Source organism: Aegilops tauschii, chromosome 1 (genome assembly GCF_002575655.3).
Source record: "Aegilops tauschii subsp. strangulata cultivar AL8/78 chromosome 1, Aet v6.0, whole genome shotgun sequence".
Taxonomy (NCBI): Eukaryota; Viridiplantae; Streptophyta; class Magnoliopsida; order Poales; family Poaceae; genus Aegilops; species Aegilops tauschii.
In genome coordinates this window covers 304,661,157-304,681,636 of record NC_053035.3, presented here as the reverse complement: position 1 = coordinate 304,681,636, position 20,480 = coordinate 304,661,157, and the positions used below count along the sequence as shown (strand labels likewise).

At 50.9% G+C, this 20,480-nt stretch overlaps 1 protein-coding gene across 22 annotated transcripts; it reads right to left on the bottom strand.

Annotated features, from left to right (window-relative positions):
- Positions 1 to 1,193: 1,193 nt before the first annotated feature.
- On the bottom strand, positions 1,194 to 20,144 carry LOC109764948 (pentatricopeptide repeat-containing protein At3g02330, mitochondrial). 22 transcript variants are annotated; one of them, XM_073496654.1, is made up of 8 exons: positions 16,592 to 19,672; positions 16,330 to 16,508; positions 3,911 to 4,040; positions 3,197 to 3,556; positions 2,715 to 2,786; positions 2,522 to 2,613; positions 1,698 to 2,220; positions 1,194 to 1,551 (listed from the first exon to the last, which is right to left on the bottom strand). In XM_073496654.1, the coding sequence occupies exon 1, from the start codon at positions 19,482 to 19,484 to the stop codon at positions 16,902 to 16,904; it is 2,583 nt and encodes an 860-aa protein (XP_073352755.1). In that variant the 5' UTR covers positions 19,485 to 19,672; the 3' UTR covers positions 1,194 to 1,551; positions 1,698 to 2,220; positions 2,522 to 2,613; positions 2,715 to 2,786; positions 3,197 to 3,556; positions 3,911 to 4,040; positions 16,330 to 16,508; positions 16,592 to 16,901. The 22 variants fall into 22 exon arrangements, with proteins under 22 accessions (XP_073352755.1, XP_073352732.1, XP_073352756.1 ...); XM_073496631.1 differs by having other exon boundaries at positions 1,194 to 1,697; positions 2,116 to 2,220; positions 2,522 to 2,598; XM_073496655.1 differs by having other exon boundaries at positions 1,698 to 1,746; positions 2,522 to 2,598.
- Positions 20,145 to 20,480: the final 336 nt, after the last annotated feature.

Below are 20,480 nucleotides of genomic sequence, written 5' to 3'. Positions count from 1 at the left end.
GCACGGGCATATGTGCTAGTCATGCTAATCCCATCATGATTGCGGTGGTCCATGGGTTTATGTCTTATCATGATTCCGAACGACGGGCCCCCGGTTCAACAAGAATATACAAATTGGCGCGAAAGTGACCCGACTCTAACAGTCCTGATATCCCGCCCGAATGCTAAATTGGTTTCGTCTCTCCGTTGAGACGTCACCGGCTTAAGCAGTTTGTAGCGTCTTGTGTTTCACTTGTTCCTGTGCGCACATAAGATGCCGCTGCGCGTAAGCTGGCCGAGGACAGCCGACCCGGTGATAACTGATTTACTAGCACCCTCTTCGAACTTCAATCCTGGACGCAGCACTGGCATTGCAACGCGGCCGGCAGCAGTACGTGGCGTAGCAGTAGCATCGTGGGTTGTAGTCGTCAGAATATGAATAGTATTTGACCTTGACTTGGTTGGCGCTTAGCACTTATCCCTACGGTTCTGACTCGACATCGCGCACACGGCAGCGGAATCCCGCGTCAACCACTGCATCCCAACGGCCTTCCCTCCAACTACAACGGCAACACCGGCGCCCGGTGATGGACTGGCAGTGGCGGGCAGACAGTGGTTGCACTTGCAATTGCGACAGTGCCACGAGCCCCGGCTGTGTGCTCTGACCTGGTCAGCCGACCGAACCTTAAACAAGCCCGTTGACACGACGCGCACTGAAGGCCCAAGCCACTACCTGAATCTCCCGTGCATTCAACATGCTCAGACTTTGAAAACACGGATGCCTGGGGGTGGGGAGGAGGCCTGCCGCTTCCTGGTGGAGGTTGATTTGATTAGCACCCTCGAACTTGATTACTACTTCGTGCCACCGCCCGCCCAGCACGGGCACCCGTTCCTCCATTTCCCATTCTTTTCTCTGGACGCAGTAGGTTTCTCTTCTTGTCCCTTCGGCTGCAAGCTTTGCACGGCGACGGAGGACACGTTTTCCTTTGGCTCCCATGTCGGCCTGCTGCATGCGCTGCACCGTGGCAACGCTGGCGTCCTGTGCTGGCGGCACTGTGGGCTGCGGCGGGTCAGTCGCCTCTGCGGTTGGCATGTCCACTTCGTGGCCGTGGGTCAGGTCGCTTGCAATCGTCTGCAAGGGACGCAGCCTGCCCTCTCTACCAGTACCACCAATGACATCGACACAGGTGCAAAGATACGTAGGCTGTGGAATTATAAAGTGTGTATTCTGCTCTCGAAAGAGGTACCCTGTGTCTGTGTGAAGCATGAACTCTTTTCAGAAACACGAGCAAAGCTTTACTGGGAGTTCTCAACTATAAGCCATAAACAATGTAGTAATTGCTAGTGTTCCTTACGGTCGTTCTCCGGTTGATTCAGCCCTGTACGTTTCCTACTTGACAACAAAATGGACTTCATCAACTAGGCGTTGACGATCACTCGATTCTCCCACCGATTGCGGTAACATGATACCGCGCCAGGGCCCTCGGCCGTACGAGAGCATCCGCCACGATGCTCCTGTTCCCTTCCAGCAGATCACCGTCAAAAGCAGCATCAACATTCAGCTTGATAGACCCTGCCAGAGTTTACGTGACACTGTTAGCGAGCGTGCTTGTAGCTTTCCTGCTCGTTTCTTGCTACTTGTAACCGCCTGACTGATCATTGCTCGGTGGGTGCTTTCCAATACTTCGCAACACGCATCAACATTTTCCTCCACTTTACCTGCATCGGCAGAACCTTCAAAATCACTGCTACTCTCCATCTTGAAGTTCTGTCACAAAAGGGGGAAGCTAGAAAGAAAAGGTAGAAACATGTGGCCCTGGGCCATGTAAGCTACACGGACGAGAAGGGCAAGTGAAGGCCAATTCATTCGGAAGGCAAAGTGCACGATTGTTTGTCAAACATGAGTAGTAATAATTATAGCAGACTGAGTATCTAGAGTGATGTTTGAGACACTGAATGCTGGCATGCACCTAAATTTCAATCACTGAAATCTCTACCCCCGGCATATGTATGCAGTGCCTGGTATCTACTACTAGATGATATCTCACGCGCTGCTACGGGAAAGGGTTGCAATATATTTCAATGATATTCAGTTTTCTTGATCCTTAGCACTGCATATATGAAAAATCATCCTCACCAATGTTGAAGTTACACATTATCTATTGAAGTTGTCTATAAAAGGGAGCTATGTTCCGTTAGGAACTTGGAATCGATACAAATAACCTCCATGATTAATTTGAACCTGCATTAACGACAAAATGGCCATCTTTTAAATTGCAACTATGTATGACAAAAAATGTGGAATGGACTTAATAACTGCAATCATATGTATCTGATGGAAATATTATAACAAAACTAAGTGAAACGTTTTTTTGTAGTCAAACCAGCTGAATCTTGTTTCGGCTGTGAAAACATGATGTATCCTAAAGCATGGGAACAACAGCGCTGAACACTAAATTTTCATAGAGCATCTCCAACAAATTAGAGGGAAAAAATCATCAATTTAGTTATGGCGTCTCACTAACAAATGATGGATGAGTTACCTTTGTCACATCAGACAAGATACTAATCCTTGACCATCAGTGTTAATTGCATCTGAAGTGCTTGGGAAGTGTTCCCTCTGCATGGATACAAACTAATCATAAATTTAGTTGTGAAACAAATAGTAGATCAAGAAATTATAAGATGTGAACATGGTACCGACAACAAACAAAATCACTAAAATTCAAAGCTAACCTCGGCTTCTTAACTGGTTCTTCTTGGATAAGCAAACAACTGAGTGTATATATTGATCTCTATTGCCACATTCTGCAAGGAATAAATAAGTGTAAGAAAAGTCGCCTAATGGAGAATAGCGTGCATTTTGCTAATAGATGAAGGGAACGAAGAAAAACAATATCGCATACATGAATGGTCACAAAATAGACGGGTGCAATAATAATTTATTATACCTTCTCCAAATGGGCAAGATGCAAGATACAAGAAGAAATGTATACAAAGGCAAAATCAAGATCTCTTAGGGCAATTAACAACAATATGTCAAACTATTAATAGAGAAAAAGAAGCACATATATGTACTGCATGAAATAACGTATTCATGAAATAGCAGGTAAATTCTAAAATATTTAAGATATGCAGATGTTCAATTATGATGCTTCTATATCTATCATAAACTTTGCAAAGGCTACCAATAGATGGATTGAAGTTGCGGCACTTACATAATAACCTGTTGGGAAGAGCACTTGTGTCCTAAGCTTGTTCAATGGAGCAATTTGCAAACTTGTATACTATTAGAAACATCGTAGTTCTAAAGTCAGAGAAAGGGAACGGCACATCAGTCAATATAACGCAAAATAACTGGCAACGAAGGCACTAAAGTGGAAATGTCTAATTGTGCACAAAACAAAATTAAGTATTGGCTGCTTGCAGTATTTCCTCGGCGCCGTCAGCAGGTGTGATAATTGTGAACCAAAGTTACGACATTCTAATGCTATCTTGGTATCCATAGCCCATGATAAATAATTACTACCATCTAGCTCAAGTTCATGAAATTCTCTATTCATAACGCCAGCCATTTCCTGCATGTTGTGATCATGCATGAATTAGTTTTACTATGAGAGTAAAATGTAAGTAACAACAAATGTTTCAGAGGAGCAAAGTTTTTTGAAGTATAGCTGATGCTTTATACTTATATATGTCGATCTCATTTTATCTAGATGAAACTTTGAAGATAATCACCGTTATGGTGTACATCTCACAGCAATAGAGAACATAATCTGGCTTTTACCAGTAGATGTTCATATTTCTATTACCTTGTGTCACACTACATTTTAGAAAATCACTTTGAAGGTAATCATCTGTCAAATGACTAGATGTATACCTCACAGCATAGTGGATAGTCTGCAATTTGATGCAGTAGATCACACTGTTACCTTTTAATTGTTAATAAAATATTTGAGGTGGTCACATCAATTCGCAAGTTTGGGAGAGCACTCGAAGATAGTCATTTTGCCAAAACAAAAGAAAAAGGCAAAATGTAGATCTTTCAGCAATGACGATAATCTGCAAAGTGCAGTAGATGCCTCAGTTACCTTGTGATCCCAAACTTTGAATTGTAAAATAAACATATTGTTGTACTTAAGAATTACATATTCTAAAAAGATGCTAAAGCAATCATATAAAATATGTTATACATAGTCTGAAACTTTATTCTAGACAATACATGGTCCAAAATATGAACTTACAATAGAGTACACGACTGAACATAATTTAGAGGTTCTAAACACAATAAAATAACAGTCCCAAACAAATAGAACGGGCTACTCTGCAATATACGGATACTAGGGGCTCTTTTCTGATGAAACGCCACAGCACCAGCAGCCACCTTTTTCCGGTTATTGGCCTGCAGGCTGAAGTAACCTGGGCTGAGGCCCTTTAGGCCATTCCGCCCACATGTCTGTTCGGGTGAGAGGAGGGGGCGAGTTGGGCTGGCCCAGCACCGACAGAAGGAGGGCACGAGCAAGGGTTTCCCCTTCTTGCCGCCACTCCCGATCCCCTCTCTGTTCAACCGGGTGCTATGCACTGCCGCTCGACAGCCCTCCCCTACCCGTGTCGTGGCGTCTTCAAAGGAGGCGGGGTGGGCCCCACGCTGCACCATGGCCTCCTCCACTGCTGCTCGCCCCGGGGGCGCTGGTGAGGCCGAGGGCGTCCAGCGACCACGCGCCCTGGAGGGTTGCGCGGTGCTGCTCCATGGCTATGGCTTCCGGCAGTGGCGTGGGAGGTAGAGGCGGCGCTGGAGGAGGTGGTGTAGCCGGTGATGGAGGAGGTGGTGCCGTCGTCGATGAGCCCTCACCTTCCACCTCGACGTCTTCAACCTTGATGGCCATGTTCAGGTCGGGGATGATGGCGTAGCCGCCGGTTTCCGCTGCTGCCAGCGTCGGGGACGGAGGATCCGGGACGGGGCCGTATCCAAGAGGAAGTGCTCCGGCAGTTTGTCCATCGGCGTCAATGACAGCAGCTGCGGAGGTGGCGGTGAAGCGCCCGCATGCTTTGGGCATGGTCTAAAACCGTGCTGACGGGGCAGAGGCAGCGACACGAGGCCGCGGTTGAAGTTCTCCTCTTCTCCTAGAAACGGTGCTAACGGACCTGCAAGCAGCCAATCCATCGAATGGATGGCAAAAGAAGATGATGGAGTTGCCGGTACGACGTGGTCGATGGCGCCGGCCAGAGCTGAAGGCCCGACATGGTGCAATGCAGGTACGTCGTGATTGACAGCCGCGGCCGGAGAGGAAGGACCAGCCTGGTGCACCGTTGGTTCATGCCCACGAAGTGGGTGGGTTGTCGTGGCGTGCATGCCCACGCACGACGACGGTTCTGACGAAGAAGCGGCGACGAGGGCCACTGCTTGGACTAGGACCATGATGGCGACTTGCGGTGGCGCTGGGTGCGAGGAAAGTGACGACTTTCTTTCTGGATAAAGCGGGCAAAAGGAAAAGCCAGTGACGGTGACGATAGTTGACAGGTCCTTTCCTGCCATGGTTCTTACCTTTCTCCTTTCTTTCCCATGATGTCACTCTCGGCAGAGACAGTGTGGTAACGTGTGAAAAGTAAAGTGAATGATTGAACTCTTGTGATTCTTATTATTCTCAGATTATTTATACAAGAGGCGGTTACAAGTTTGTCAGAGTAATTCTAACCACAAGTAGTGGTTGTTGAAGTTGAGACAACATGGCAACTGCAATTAGCAGTTGCTAATATGTGAGAGAGGTTTCAACTGCTAATGGAAGTTAGGGATTACAATGTCGGTTCCTAATTAGTACATGGTAATTTAATTAGGAATCGACATTGTAATCCCTAACTATCATTAGCAGTTGAAATCTCTCTCACATATTGGCAACTGCTAATTGCAGTTGCCATTTTGCCTCACACTCTAGCAACCGCTTCTTGCGGTTAGATTTCCTTTCACAATATTGTAATTACCTCGTGTATAAATAGTTTGGAATCAATGAGAATCAATTACTTCTAGCAATCACTTTTACTTTCTACACGTTATCAATAAATGCTCTGCCGAGAGAGCCAAAGAGCCATCACGGGAAAGAGAGGAAAAAGGTGAGAACAATGGCAGGAAAGGACCTGCCGTCACTGGCTTTTGCTTTTGCCAGCTTCATCCAAAAAGAAAGTCGTCACTTTCCTCGCACCCAGCGCCACCACAATGCTGCACATCGCCGTCATGGTCCTGGTCCAAGTAGTGGCCCTCATCGCCGCTTCTTCGCCAAAACCGTCGCCGTGCATGGGTATGCACGCCACGGAAACCCACCGACTTCGTGGGCATGAACCAGCGGTGCACCAGGTTGGTCCTTCTGCTCCGGCCGCGGCTGCCAACCACGACGTACCTGCACTGCACCATGCCGGGCCTTCGGCTCTGGTCTTCGCCGTCGACCACGTCGTATCGGCAACTCCATCATCTGCTTTTGCCATCCATCCGATGGATTGGATGCTTGTTGGCCCGTCAACACCGTTTCTGGGAGAAGAGGAGAACTTCAACTGCGACCTCGCACCGCCGCCTCTGCCCTCATACTGCCTGGAGCATGGTTTTGGACCATGCCCAAAGCGTGCGGGCCCTCAACCGCGCCTCCATGGCTGTCATTGCTGACACCAACAGACGAACTGCCGGGACAGTTCCTCCCTCATGGATACGGCCCCGTCCTGGATCTTTCGTCCCCGACACCGACAACAGCGAAAACTGGCGGCTACACGTCCCAAAACTAAACATGGCCATCAAGGTTGAAGACGTCGAGGTGGAAGACGAGGGCTCATCAACGACGCCGCCACCTCCTCCATCACCGGCGAGCCCACCTCCTCCTCCGACGCCGCCTCTACCTCCTACACCACTGCCGAAAGCCCGCTGGATCTTGCACCACTTCGTCGAGGCCATGGAACAACTCCGCGCAGCCCTCCGAGGCGCGTGGTCGTCGGACGCCCTCAACCTCACCGGCGCCCCGAGGGCAAGCAGCAGCGGAGGAGGCCATGGTGCAGCGCGGGGCCCACCCCGCCTCCCTTGAAGATGGCGCGACATGGGCAGGGAGGGCAGACGAGCGGCAGTGTTTTGCACCCGGCCGAACAGAGAGGGGATCGAGAGTGGCGGCAACAAGAGAAAGCCTCGCTCGTGCCCTCGCTATCCCTCCTTTTGTCGATGTTGGGCCAGCCCAACTCGCCCCCCTCCTCTCACCCAAACTGGCTTACAGGCCAATAACTGAAAAAAGAGGTTGTTGGTGTTGTGACTTCTCATCAGAAAGAGGCCATAGTATTCGTACATTGTAGAGCAGCCCGGTATATTTATTTCAGAGTGATATTTTATTGTATTTAGAACCGCTATTATCTGTAAATTATATTCAATCATGTACAATATTGTAAGTTCGTATTTTAGACCACGTATTGTCTAGAATAAAGTTTCAGACTATGTATAACATATTCTATATGATTGCTTCAGCTTCTTTTTAGAATATGTAATTCTTAAGAACAACAATTTTTATTTACAATTCAAAGTGTGGTATCACAAGGTAAATGAGGTATCTACTGCACTGTGCAGATTATTCTCATTGCTCAAAGATCTACATTTTGCCTTTTTCTTTTGTTTTGGCAAAATGACTATCTTCGAGTGCTCTTCCTAACTTGCGAATTGATGTGACAACCTCAAATATTTTACTAACAGTGTGATCTACTGCATCAAATTGCAGAGTCTGCACTACTGCTGTGAGGTCTACATCTAGTCATTTGACAAATGATTATCTTCAAAGTGATTTTTTAAAATATAGTGACACAAGGTAATAGAAATATGAACATCTACTGGTAAAAGGCAGATTATGTTCTCTATTGTTGTGAGATGTACACTGTAACGGTAACTATCTTCAGAGTGTCATCTATATAAAATATGAGGTCTACACATATAAGTATAAAAGCATCAGCTATACTTCAAAACTTTGCTCCTCCGAAGCATTTGTAGTTACTTACATTTTACTCATAGTTAAACTAATTCATGCAGGAAATGACTAGCGTCATGAATAGAGAATTTCATGAACTTGAGCTAGATGGTAGTAATTATTTATTGTTGAAGTGTATAAGTGGATTGCCAAGCCTTTTCCGTAAGTTTGGACTTTTGGTTGCGTTGGTTAGTGCATGAAGCTTAACATGGTATCAGGGCCTAAGGTCTTGAGTTCAAGTCCTGGCTTTCTCAATTTATTAAAAAAAATGTTCTTGCCCCCTCTATGTCCACGCATAAGCCATACCTCTAAGTCTATTCACGTGTTGACTTCCCGCGTCACACGTGAGAGGGGGTGTTGAAATGTATATGTGCATTGCCTAGCCTTTTCCATCAGTTCGGGCTTTCGGTTGTGTTGGCTAGTGCGTGAAGCTTAACATGGTAAGTTCGGACTTTTGGTTGTGTTGGCTAGTGCATGAAGCTTAACATGGTATCAGAGCCCAAGGTCTAGAGTTCAAGTCCTGGCTTTTGCAATTTATCCAGAAATTGCGGATGCCCCCCTTTGTCCACATATAGGCCTCTTGAGCCGTACCTCTGAGTCTATTCACGTGTTGGCTTTCCGCGTCACACGTAAGAGGGGGTGTTGAAGTGTGTATGTCGATTGCCTAGCCCTTTCCACCGGTTCAGACTTTCGGTTGTGTTGGCTAGTGCAAGAAGCTTAACAATGTTCATACTCAAAATGGATTGGCTGAATCTCTCATCAAACGAGTAAAATTAATTGCTCGACCACTATTACAGAGTTGTAATTTACAAACATCTTGTTGGGCACATGCGATTTTACACGTATTAACCGACATATTAATCCTTAACTGCCATTAGCAATTCTAATTTCTCTCGCATATTAGCAACTGCTAATTGCAGTTGCCATTTTATCTCACACTATAGCAACCGTTTCTTGCGGTTAGATTTCCTCTCACAATATTGTAACTGGCTCTTGTATAAATAGTTCGGAATCAATAAGAATCAATTAGTTCTTCCAATCACTTTTACTTTCTACAAATGGAACGTTGCACATTAAGATATGCTGACGTGGCGGATTACTAATGTGGATAGACTGCATGTCGAGATAAATAGGATAGTCGGGATGAATCTCTTAGGTATATAAGATTCTTATTATTCAGTTTCTTTTACAAACTGACAAACAGATTGGTTTTCCTGGTGCGGGCTTGCATGTATCTGACAACCAATATATGAATGTAAGCTACTCTATTTAACTTCATTTAGATTGATGAAACTTCTACGCCCCATGAAACTCTATATTGGTACTGTGAGTGTCAACTCATTTAGTCATGTTTTTATTTTTCTTTCGTGTAACTTCTGCAAATTCCCAATTTGAGCATTCATGGTAAAACAACTCAGGAAAGGTGGGACATCTCCATGAAGGTTTTGGTAATTTCGTGTTTTACACGTCTACTTTTGGAGTAAACATGCACATCTTGTGCTAAGAGTACCTAGAAAGCTAGAATGTAACAAATATAATATGAAACTAGATGAAATGGCGCGCTCTGCCGCGCCTTACTATAGCCGTCTTTCTTTGCATGTGATTTTAGGTGGGCTTAGGCCATGCATTGTTCGTGGTGGGTTGAAGCGTATAATTGTGTGTATCATATATTCTTTTTCTTAATGAGAGTTTGATAGGAACTAGGGTTTTGCCCTGCCTAGGGCGTAGACTGTAGGGGAAAGAGGGAGGTGGGCGAGGGCTGGAGCGCGGCGGCCAGCGGCGAGGCGCCGTCCTTGCGGTTCGGCGGCGGCGGCGCAAGCAGGAGGCGGCTAGGGTTTTAGGGTTCCGACTCCTCTGGGAGCCGGGCAACAGAATAGTCTTATTGCTTAAATCTGAAAATAGTCTTACAACTTGTACATATAACCACGATCTGAAAATAAAACTAAGATAACTTGCGGCCTAAGCCTGCCCGGTGGGCCTCCTACGGCTGTAGGCCCGGCCGGTCATAACATCTCTCCCCGCCTGCGCAAACAGCTCGTCCTCGAGCTGAAAATCTGGATAGTGTTGGCGGAACTCCTCGCGCTGCTCCCAAGTCGCATCCTCTTCAGAAAGTCCACCCCACTGGATCAGCACGTACCAGGAGCCACGACGCAGCTGAGCCTTCAACGCTTTCACCGGCTCCGGAAGGAGGCGACCGTCAGCAACCGGCGGTAGAGTGGGGGAAACCGCAGGTGGCTCTCCACGGAAGGGCTTGAGCAAACCCACATGGAAGACATCATGGATCCGTGCACCCGTCGGAAGCTAAAGACGGTAAGCCACCTTCCCAATGCGTTCCAGGATAGCAAAGGGACCGGCATAACGAGGCCCCAGCTTCTTCACACGGGGGTCCAGGGACTGCGTAGAGCGATGAAGTAGACGCAGCCAGACCCAATCACCCACCGCGAACTCCGCCTCGCGATGGTTGCCGTCGTAGCAGTATTTGGCCAACTGCTGAGCTTCTTCACACGGGGGTCCAGGGACTGCGTAGAGCGATGAAGTAGACGCAGCCAGACCCAATCACCCACCGCGAACTCCGCCTCGCGATGGTTGCCGTCGTAGTAGTATTTGGCCAACTGCTGAGCCTGGAGGAGGCATTGCCGGACTTCTGCCAGCATCTCGTCACGGTTCTGCAAAAGAACCCCGGCCGCCTCAGTCCGCTCCAGGGCCCGATCAACCGGAAGAATCGGCAGTGGTGGCCGGCCATACACCACCTCGAACGGCGTCGCACGGAGGGCAGAGTGATAAGAGGTGTTGTAGCAGTACTCCGCCCACGATAGCCAGTCCACCCATGCGCGAGGGCGATCACCTGTGACACAACGCAAATACATGGCAATCACCTTGTTAACGACCTCAGACTGGCCGTCGGTCTGAGGATGGAAAGTTGTGCTCAGGCGGAGCTTAACGCCTGCCAGCCGGAAGAGGTCGCGCCATACATGTCCAGTGAACACGGGATCCCGATCATTGACGATCGAGGATGGAAACCCGTGGAGACGGACAATACCGTCGAAGAAGGCCCGAGCAACAGAGGCCGCCGTGTAGGGATGCCCGAGCGCGATGAAGTGGGCATACTTGGAGAAGCGATCGACCACCGTGAGAATGACGGACTTGCCGCCCACCTTGGGGAGGCCCTCGATGAAGTCCATGGAAATGTCCGCCCAGACCTGGGACGGCACCTCCAAAGGCTGGAGCAAACCAGCCGGCCGTAGCGTCTCCGTCTTGTTGCGCTGGCAGGTCACACACGACCGCACCCAGTCACGGACCAGGGCACGATCACCTGGAATGTAGAAGTCGGCGCGGAGACGATGGAGCGTCTTCTGTACACCCTCATGGCCCGCCGAGTGAGCAAGGCGCAGCACCTGGTGACGAAGATCCTCATGCGCCGGGACGAACACCCGACGCCCATGTAGCAGCAGGCCGTCGTCGAGGCGCCACGGCGCATCCAGCTCCCCCGCAGCGAGCTGCTGCTGTAGGAGAAGCGCGTCGGCCGCCGCGGCCGTCGCCCGCCGGATGTCGGCGAAGAGCGTGAAGGAGGGCCCGGTGATGATGCAGAAGGCCGCTCCCTTAGCCGACCCATCGTCAGTGTCCGCGACACGCCGAGATAGGGCGTCGGCGACCGTGTTAAGGCGACCCGGACGGTATTCGAAAGTGAAGTCAAACCCAAAGAGCTTACTGATCCACTGATGCTACGGCACGGTCGAGAGCCTCTGATCCAGCATGAACTTGAGGCTGTAGTGGTCCGTCCGGATCCGGAAGGATCCGGAAGGAGCGACCCCAAAGATAGGGCCGCCAATGACGCACCGCCTGCACCAACCCAATGAGCTCACGCTCATAGGCCGCCAGCTTAAGATGGCGGGCGGCAAAGGGCCGGCTGAAGAATGCGAGGGGTCCATCGCCCTGATGAAGGACCGCACCGAAACCCGTGCCCGAGGCGTCGCAGTCAACGGTGAACGGTAGGTCGAAATCAGGCATCTGCAGGACTGGACCCGTCGTGAGGGCCCCCTTAAGGGCCTCGAAGGTGGCCTCCGCATCCCAAGAAAAGGCGTCGCGACGGAGAAGGCGTGTGAGCGGGGCCGCGATGACACCAAACTCGCGGATGAATTTCCGGTAGTATCCCGCAAGGCCCAAAAAGCCGCGGAGAGCCCGGGGCGACTGCGGAATCGGCTAGGCGGCGACGGCCGCCACCTTGTCGGCGTCCATGGCCACTCCCTCGGCCGAGATGACGTGGCCGAGGTAAGCGACCGAAGGTGTCCCGAACGAGCACTTCGAGCGCTTAAGATGAAGATGGTGCGCCCGAAGCTCGTTGAAGACGATGGCCACATGCTGGAGGTGCTCTGCCCAAGAGGCGCTGTAGATAAGAATGTCATCAAAGAAAACGAGCACAAACCGACGGAAGTAGGGCCGGAGGACATCGTTCATCAAGGCCTGAAACGTCGCCGGGGCGTTGGAGAGACCAAAGGGCATCACCAAGAACTCAAAGTGGCCGTGATGAGTCTGAAACGCCGTCTTGGCGATGTCGTCTGGATGCATGCGCACCTGATGGTACCCCGACCGAAGATCCAGCTTCGTGAAGAAGCGCGCCCCATGTAGTTCATCCAGGAGTTCATCAACCACCGGGATAGGGAACTTATCCTTAAGTGTGAGAGCATTAAGGGCGCGGTAGTCGATGCAGAAGCGCCACGTGTCGTCCGACTTGCGAACGAGGACCGGCGCCGTGAATGGTGATGTGGATATCCAGATAATGCCCGCGGCAAGCATGAGTGCACACTGCCGCTCCAACTCATCCTTCTGCAGCTGAGGCTACCGGTAGGGTCGTACTGCCACCGGTGCCGAGCCCGGCAGGAGGTGAATACGGTGGTCGTAGACCCTGGCCGGCGGAGGGCCCTGTGGTTCCGCAAAGAGATCACCGTGCTGCTGCAGGAGGTTATCTAACAGCGGATGCTCGGCCTCAGTGGTGGCCGCGGCCAGCTGGAGCGGGGGCGTCGCCGGGGTGCCTCCAACGCCCTCCCACCGGGTGCGGCGGCCGAGACGCCAGAAGGACATCGTCAGGGCGTCGAAGTCCCAAAGGATGGGACCGAGAGTCCGCAAAAAGTCGACGCCGAGGATGAAGTCAAAGCAGCCCAAATCAATGCCGGCGCAAGTGATGGTGAAGTGCTCGTCGCCGATAGTAATGGGCACGTCCCGAGCGAGCCCATGGCAGCAGAGGCGGTCGCCATTAGCGACGGTGACCCGTAGCTGCTCCCCGCCTGTCAGCTGTAGCGCGAGGCGCCGCATAGTAGCCTCAGGTAGGAAGTTGTGTGTAGAACCCGTGTCCAAGAGGGCCACCAGAGTCTTGCCATGGATCGTGACCGGTACAGGCATCGTCCGCTCATTACGGATACCGGCCAACGCGTGAAGTGAGACAACGAGGGCCGTAGCCGGCGCGGGCGCGGGTGCCGGCGCGACCTCCGCGGCGGCCGGGTCGCCGAGTCCAGCATCGGTGTCCTCGTCCTCGGTCTCGTCGGTCGTCTCCAAGTAGAAGAGGCGCGGGCAGACATGGCCCGGGGCGTAGGGCGCGTCACAGTTAAAGCAGAGCCCCAGGCGGCGGCGCTCGAGCTGCTCTGCCTGCGAAAGGCGGCGGAAAGGCTGAGTCGCGGCCGGGGTGGCCGCCGGTGATGCAGCTGAAGGTGCTGGCGCGGGCGGCGGTGGCCGTGGAGGAAGTCGGTTCCCACGAGGCGCGGTTGGCCGTGTCAAGGCCCGGGCGCGCTGCTCGAACGCCCAAGCATAGTACATGGCCGTCTGCAGGTCTTGGGGCCCCTTCATCTCGACGTCCACGCGGATGTGATCGGGAAGGCCGCCGACGAAGAGTTCAGCTCGCTGTAGTGCCGTCACCCCCGGTGCGTGACACGCTAGAGCCTGGAAACGGTCGGCGAAATCCTGGACCGTGGAGGTGAAGGGTAGACGGCCCAACACGGACAGGCGGCTGCCGCGTAGTGGGGGCCCGAACCGAAGAAGGCACTGCTCGCGGAAACGCTCCCAGGGAGGCATGCCGCCTTCGTCCTGCTCGAGGGCGTAGTACCATGTCTGGGCTGCACCCCAGAGGTGGTAGGAAGCGAGCCAAGTGCGCTCCAACGCAGGTGTGCGCTACCCCCTGAAAAACTGGTCACACTGGTTTAACCAGTTAAGAGGGTCGTCCGAGCCGTCATAGGTGGCGAAGTCGATCCGGGCGAACCGGGGTGGCGTCGGGGTCGTCGCGCCAGTGCCCACCGGCTCGGCGATGCGGAGAGCGGATGACGGGGCCCCGGACTGCAGCGTGGGCACCGACGGGTCCCCGGCCTCCGTAAAAACCGGCGGTGGCGATGTCCCGGTGAGCCAGGCAGGAATCGGAGAAGGCGACGGTGGAAATCACACCTGCTGGATCGGGAGCCCGCCTGGAGTGGCCTGACTCAGGCCGGCGTTGGGTGGTGGTGATGGTGTGTGGACCGGCGCAGCCGGCGCGGACGGAACCGGCGCGGGCCAGACCGGCCATGGGGCTGGGGCGGGCGCGGCAGACGCGGGTGGCGCCGCGGGCGCTGGCGCGGGCCACTGCGGCCAGGCCGGCGCTGGAGCGGCCGGCGACGGTAGCGCCAGGTAGCCTCCGGCGAGGGCCACGGGCACCGAGTACCACGGGAGAGCCAGCGGTCCGGAGGGCACGGGCGGCGGGAGCGGCGGTGGCGGCCCGTACGGGCTGGCCAGGTAAAGCCGGATGCCCTGGACCGCGACGACCAGGTCGTTGAGGACACCGGCCATGGCCTCCGGGGAGTATTGGGCCGGCAGAGTCGATGAAGATGGCGGTGTAGTGGTGACGGGGGGCGGCAGCAGGCCGGTGGACGTGCCGGAGATGAGGTCCAGCGGCGCCGATGGAAGGGCCAGCGGCCCCGTGGCGATTGGAGATGAAGCGGCGGCGGCGGTGGTGGTAAGGGGCAGCGACGGCGATGGTGGTGGTGATGACATGGTCGAACCCGAGCTGGATGATACCAAGGTGATAGGAACTAGGGTTTTGCCCTGCCTAGGGCGTAGACTGTAGGGGAAAGAGGGAGGTGGGCGAGGGCTGGAGCTCGGCGGCCGGCGGCGAGGCGCCGTCCTTGCGGTTCGGCGGCGGCGCAAGCAGGAGGCGGCTAGGGTTTTAGGGTTCCGGCTCCTCTGGGAGCCGGGCAACAGAATAGTCTTATTGCTTAAATCTGAAAATAGTCTTACAACTTGTATATATAACCACGATCTGAAAATAAAACTAAGATAACTTGCGGCCTAAGCCTGCCCGGTGGGCCTCCTAAGGCTGTAGGCCCGGCCGGTCATAACAGAGTTAGCCTATCTAGGTCTCGGACAGTTAAGTGTATATATTCATGAAGTATACATAGACATTGGGACGTATACTTCATGACTGTAAATTTTCATGATGAAATACATTTCGACATGCTAGAAATTTATTATCTTTTGTGCAGATCACGTCAAACCGTATTTCATCATGAAACTTTACAAACATCCTGTCTTTGTATACATGTGCCATGTTTAAAGAATTTTTTGAAACTTAAAACTTGAACTTTTTTTTCATATTTTAGGCTCCATAGAGCGAGAGCTCCATTAGCAATATTCGATGGTACCTCACGGTTCTCTCTTTTATTAACTATCCCACGCTTCTAATCTTTTTAAGTGAACCCACGCATCTCTCATGGTTGCATATAATCGTGTATAACTGCAGCATCAACTTAAGACCCACAACAGGACACCACTGGCTGGATAAAGGCAGAACCTATCGGGCCCACATGCCAGTGATTGCACTGTGCATTTCTCGCAAAAAGAAAATATAATGTGCAAAGGACCTCACCACAGGCTCCAGAAAATCTGCCAGCACCCAACCAGCTTTTTTTTTTTGAGTAACCGCACCCAACCAGCTAATCAACGCACTCACACACGCAGCTAGCAAATGCCCCACCAACCATCCAGTAACAGCATGGGAAACAATGCTGGCAGGCCCACCTACCAGCCACAACAAAGCTGCAGGCAGCCTGAGCGTTGGCCAAAGCAGCCACGCATAAACTTGAAGGAGATCTGGAGACTACTATCGAAATACCTATGAGCTATGATATAATATTGAATTTGGGATATGACACGAAATTTGGGATATGACAGAAGGGTTGCGGCAAGAGTTCACTGTAATATGCTACTGGCAGTCCAGCACTGCCACACTATGGAAATATCAACGATACCATACTGAACAGCCAGAACCAAATTCGCTTTAGTAACCAATGTAGTACTTCAATTTGTATGAACACTCAGTAATGATACGAAATACAGATGCACTAAACCGGATAAAATACCTCTCTTGAGTACATTTAGCACTGGATAATGCTTGCAAAACCTTTGCATCTTCTGGAAAGTTTGACTTCCCTTGTTATAATCCCAAGCTTCTTGTCAAAACGTCTGGCGTACAAGCATATCAAATACTATCCTCGGATTCTGCTTTAGAGAAACTGTATGACAAATAAGCTCGCTCAACCTAATCAGAAAGCTGAAACATGTCATCATCAGCAGCAAATTATAATTGTGCAGAAAGGAAGACGGGGCTGCATTTGCACTTACTCTTCTGCTACAGTTGGCCAAGTGCCTTTATACAAGCCTGTACCAGAATAAATGGCGGAAACAATCACAATTGCCAAGTCTGTGTCATCTATATAGCAAAATATGTGCACCAGTTTGTCTTCCAATGTTTGTGAATTTCATACACTCATGAGATCAACAAAACCATTTTACGGTACATCGACATGCCAGGGAAAACAGTTTCAGAGTCCTGCCTGAGCATCTTTTGCAGTATCACTGTCTCAGCTGCAGGGGAGATTAAGTTCAGAGCTTTGTAATAAAATAGTAGATTGGAACCTCAATACAGGACTGACTAGCCACCAACCATTCCAAGTAAATCATCTTGCTCGGATGCACTGCCCTCTTCGTCAACCTCAGCAAAAGAAGCTGAATCAGGGTCATATCCAGACAGTTTCATCTCATCAAGCAAATCATGCAGCATGTCATACAGCTCCCTCGATCGCGGATGGACATTATCTCCTACAAGGAATCCATGCATCTCATTTTGCACCTCAATCCAGCTACAGCCAGGTTCCTTCTTAAGCCTTCCCTGCTTCATTAACCTTCTTGTTCTTGAAACATCAGCCCATTTCCCTGATTCTGCATATACATTTGACAGAAGAATGTAAACTGAAGAATCCTCAGGATCCAGTAGTAGAACATTGCCAGCAGCAAGTTCAGCCACCTCAACATCCCGATGGATCTTGCAAACGCTTAGGAGAGTCTTCCAGATGACTGCATCCGCTTCAAAAGGCATGGTGCCAATAAAATTCAGAGCTTCCTGCGGTCCCTTTGACCGTCCTAGTATATCTACCATGCAAGCAAAGTGCTCCAGTTGTGGTTCCAGTTTGTAGTGGGTGGTCATCTGATGGAAGTAACAACATCCATCATCCAGCTGACCAACATGGCTGCAAGCGCGGAGCACAGCAACGAAAGTTGCATGGTTTGGAACCACATCCTCCCTTTGCATCCTATCAAACATCTTGAGTGCTTCTGCTCCTTGACCATGCAGCGCATAGCCGCATATCATAGCATTCCATGACACAAAATCCCGTTTCTGTGCCTTCTCAAACATTAGCAGTGAGTCTTGCATATACCCACACTTGGCATACATGTCTATAAGGGTGCTGGATATATATTCATCTACCAGCATTTCTTGTTTAATTATCTGACCATGGATCTGTTTCCCGATCTCAATGGTAGCTAGGTTAGCACAAGTGTCAAGAACTGTAGCATAGGTGAAATGATCAGGCTTAAGTCCAATATCTAACATCTGTGAGAACATTGTCTGGGCATCCTCACTCTGTTTGTTCAGTGAAAATCCTGACATGATGGCATTCCATGAAACAAGTTCTTGCTTCCCGATTCTGTCATGGAGTTTCTGAGCATCTGTCATCATACCACATTTGCAGTACATGTCAACAACAGTGCTAGCTACAAAAGCATCTGAACCAAGTCCTGACTTGATAACCTTGTCATGAACCATCAAACCAAACTCCAAAGATTGTAAAGCTGCACAAGCCTTAAGGACACTACCATATGTGAAATCATCAGGTTCCATACCAAAGCGCAGCATCTCATTAAAATGAACTACAGTGTCCTCATAGCGCCCATTTTGCTCAAGAGCAGCAATAATAGCATTCCAAGAGATTGAATCTCGTTCCTCCATATCCTGGAAGATAAAGTACGCTTCTACCAATGCTTTGCACTTCCCATACAGATCAAGAATTGCATTTCTGACACAGATGTCCGTCTCAAAACCTGATTTCATTGCTAAGCAGTGGACTTGTAGCCCTTTGAAATACCCCTTAATCTCTGCACAAGCACTGAAGACGCCCGATAAACTGACTGCATCAAAACCAATGCCTGACCTGGTCATGAACTGAAACAGTTCCAAGGCCTCATTTGCAAGCCCTGCGCGCACAAGCCCAACCATCATGGCATTGCACGTTTGCACTGTATGGCTGGGCAACCCAAAGAATGCCCTTTTAGCATCCACCAAGCTATTAGCCTTAGCATAAACATCCACAATAGCTGTCCCAACAATACGGTCAGTATTGAAGTTATTCTTTATGGCATGTGCATGTAACTGCCTACCAGTGCTCAGACATGATTTCGCTGCGCAGGATCTAAAGACACTGGCATAAGCTGGCTGGCTCACCCCTATCCCTGACCTCTGCATCTCCATGAACAGCTCCAACCCACGTGTGTACTGCTCATTGTGAACGCACCCAGCAAGGGCTGCACCCCATGAGACCCAGTTCCTCTCGGGCATTCCATAAAAGAAGAACAATGCGTCATCCAAACTGCTGCACTTGCCATACATGTCCACGAGAGCACTCCCAGTCCGGACATCAATATCTAACCCTGCCTTCACCGCCAATGCATGGATTTGCACACCGAGTGCAAAGTCGTCCAGAGCACCGCACGACTTTAGAAGGACAGCAAACGTTGTCCGGTCGGAGGCAACACCAGAGCGAGTCATCTTCAGAAACAGGGCCACCGACTCGCTATACATGCCATGCTGGCAATAGCTTGAGACCAGCGTGTTCCATGACACGACATCCTGATTCGGCATTGCATCAAACAGTGATACCGCGGTCGTGATGTCCCCGGAGTGCGAGTACGCGGTGAGCAAGGTGTTCCACGAGACGGTGTCCCTGTGGGGCATCGCGTCGAACACCCTGCGTGCACAGGCGGCGTCTGCGCAGCGGGCGTACATCTGCAGGAGGCAGTTCGAGACGAAGGCTGTCGGGACGAACCCGGACACGAGCATGCGCGCGTGCGCGGCGCGCCCGGCGTCGAGGGCAGCGCGGCCGCCGCGGGCGCAGAGCTGCAAGAGGTGGGAGAACGTGGAGTTGGCCGGAGCCGCCAACGCGGGAGGCGCCCGTGACATCGGGACTCGGGGAGAGCGCGGCGCGAGAGGTGGAGCTCATGTGCTAATGGCTGGAAGGAAGGCGTCGGGTGGTGGAGGAGTGGTGGAACCGTGGAAGCGGCCATTGCCGCGCTGCGCCATTAGCACGAACACGGAGAAAGAGGCTGGTCGTGCCCGATTTACCCGCTCCCGCTCAAGCTCCCCGGAACGCTCTTTTATCTAAGCACGTGCTCTTATCTTACCTCGAGGTTCTACAGATTGCACAGGAAAAAGAAAAAAATGTGAGTATATGCTTTTTCTAGTGGAATGTGAGTATATGCTGCAACATGAAAATATTCGGACTTTATCAAAGTAAGTACATCACGGGGAAATACCTCTTTTTTAAGATTAAGAAAGGAGGCGCTTTAGACTGAGGCCCTTACAACACCAACATGTCCAGCAAGTAGCAACATAAAACGAACGAACGAAGCCATACATACCTGTAGGCGGATACATAGCGGCACAACGCTAGCCATACTATGGCGAAACAGTAAAGGCTATCGAGATAGCAAGGGGCGGCGGTGTGCCGGTGATGTCCCCTATGTCGGCCATCGCATCTCAGTGCACCTCGCTCGCACCTTTGAGACAGTTCTTGCACGCGTCCTCTGTTCTGTGCCTTTGCCAGAAGTTTTCATAGCTGCAAGAAAGGCACTAATTTGTATAGTATATCAGCCGGATGCTTGATGAACTGTCCATCTATCAGGCTTTATTTTTAGTGGTCCATAGTGACCAAGCAATAGCACCAAAACCTAGCTATGTGATCCACCTATCCCTCCCGGTGGTGGATGAAACCAACCGATAAAACTCCGATAACCCACTCGGATTTCATGAGAAGCCCGTCACCGACCATACAACGCTCCACGCGAATCGGGTCATGATGCATCGAAAAAAGGATGTGATCACGATCTTCACATTCACCACACCAGATGCATTTAACATCGCCCGGGCCCTTCATTTTCTGTACCTGGTCTCTTCTGT

What these genes read in the sequence shown, in the direction of transcription:
- LOC109764948 (XM_073496644.1), bottom strand. Translation starts at nt 19,484, where the DNA reads ATGTCACGGGCGCCTCCCGCGTTGGCGGCTCCGGCCAACTCCACGTTC.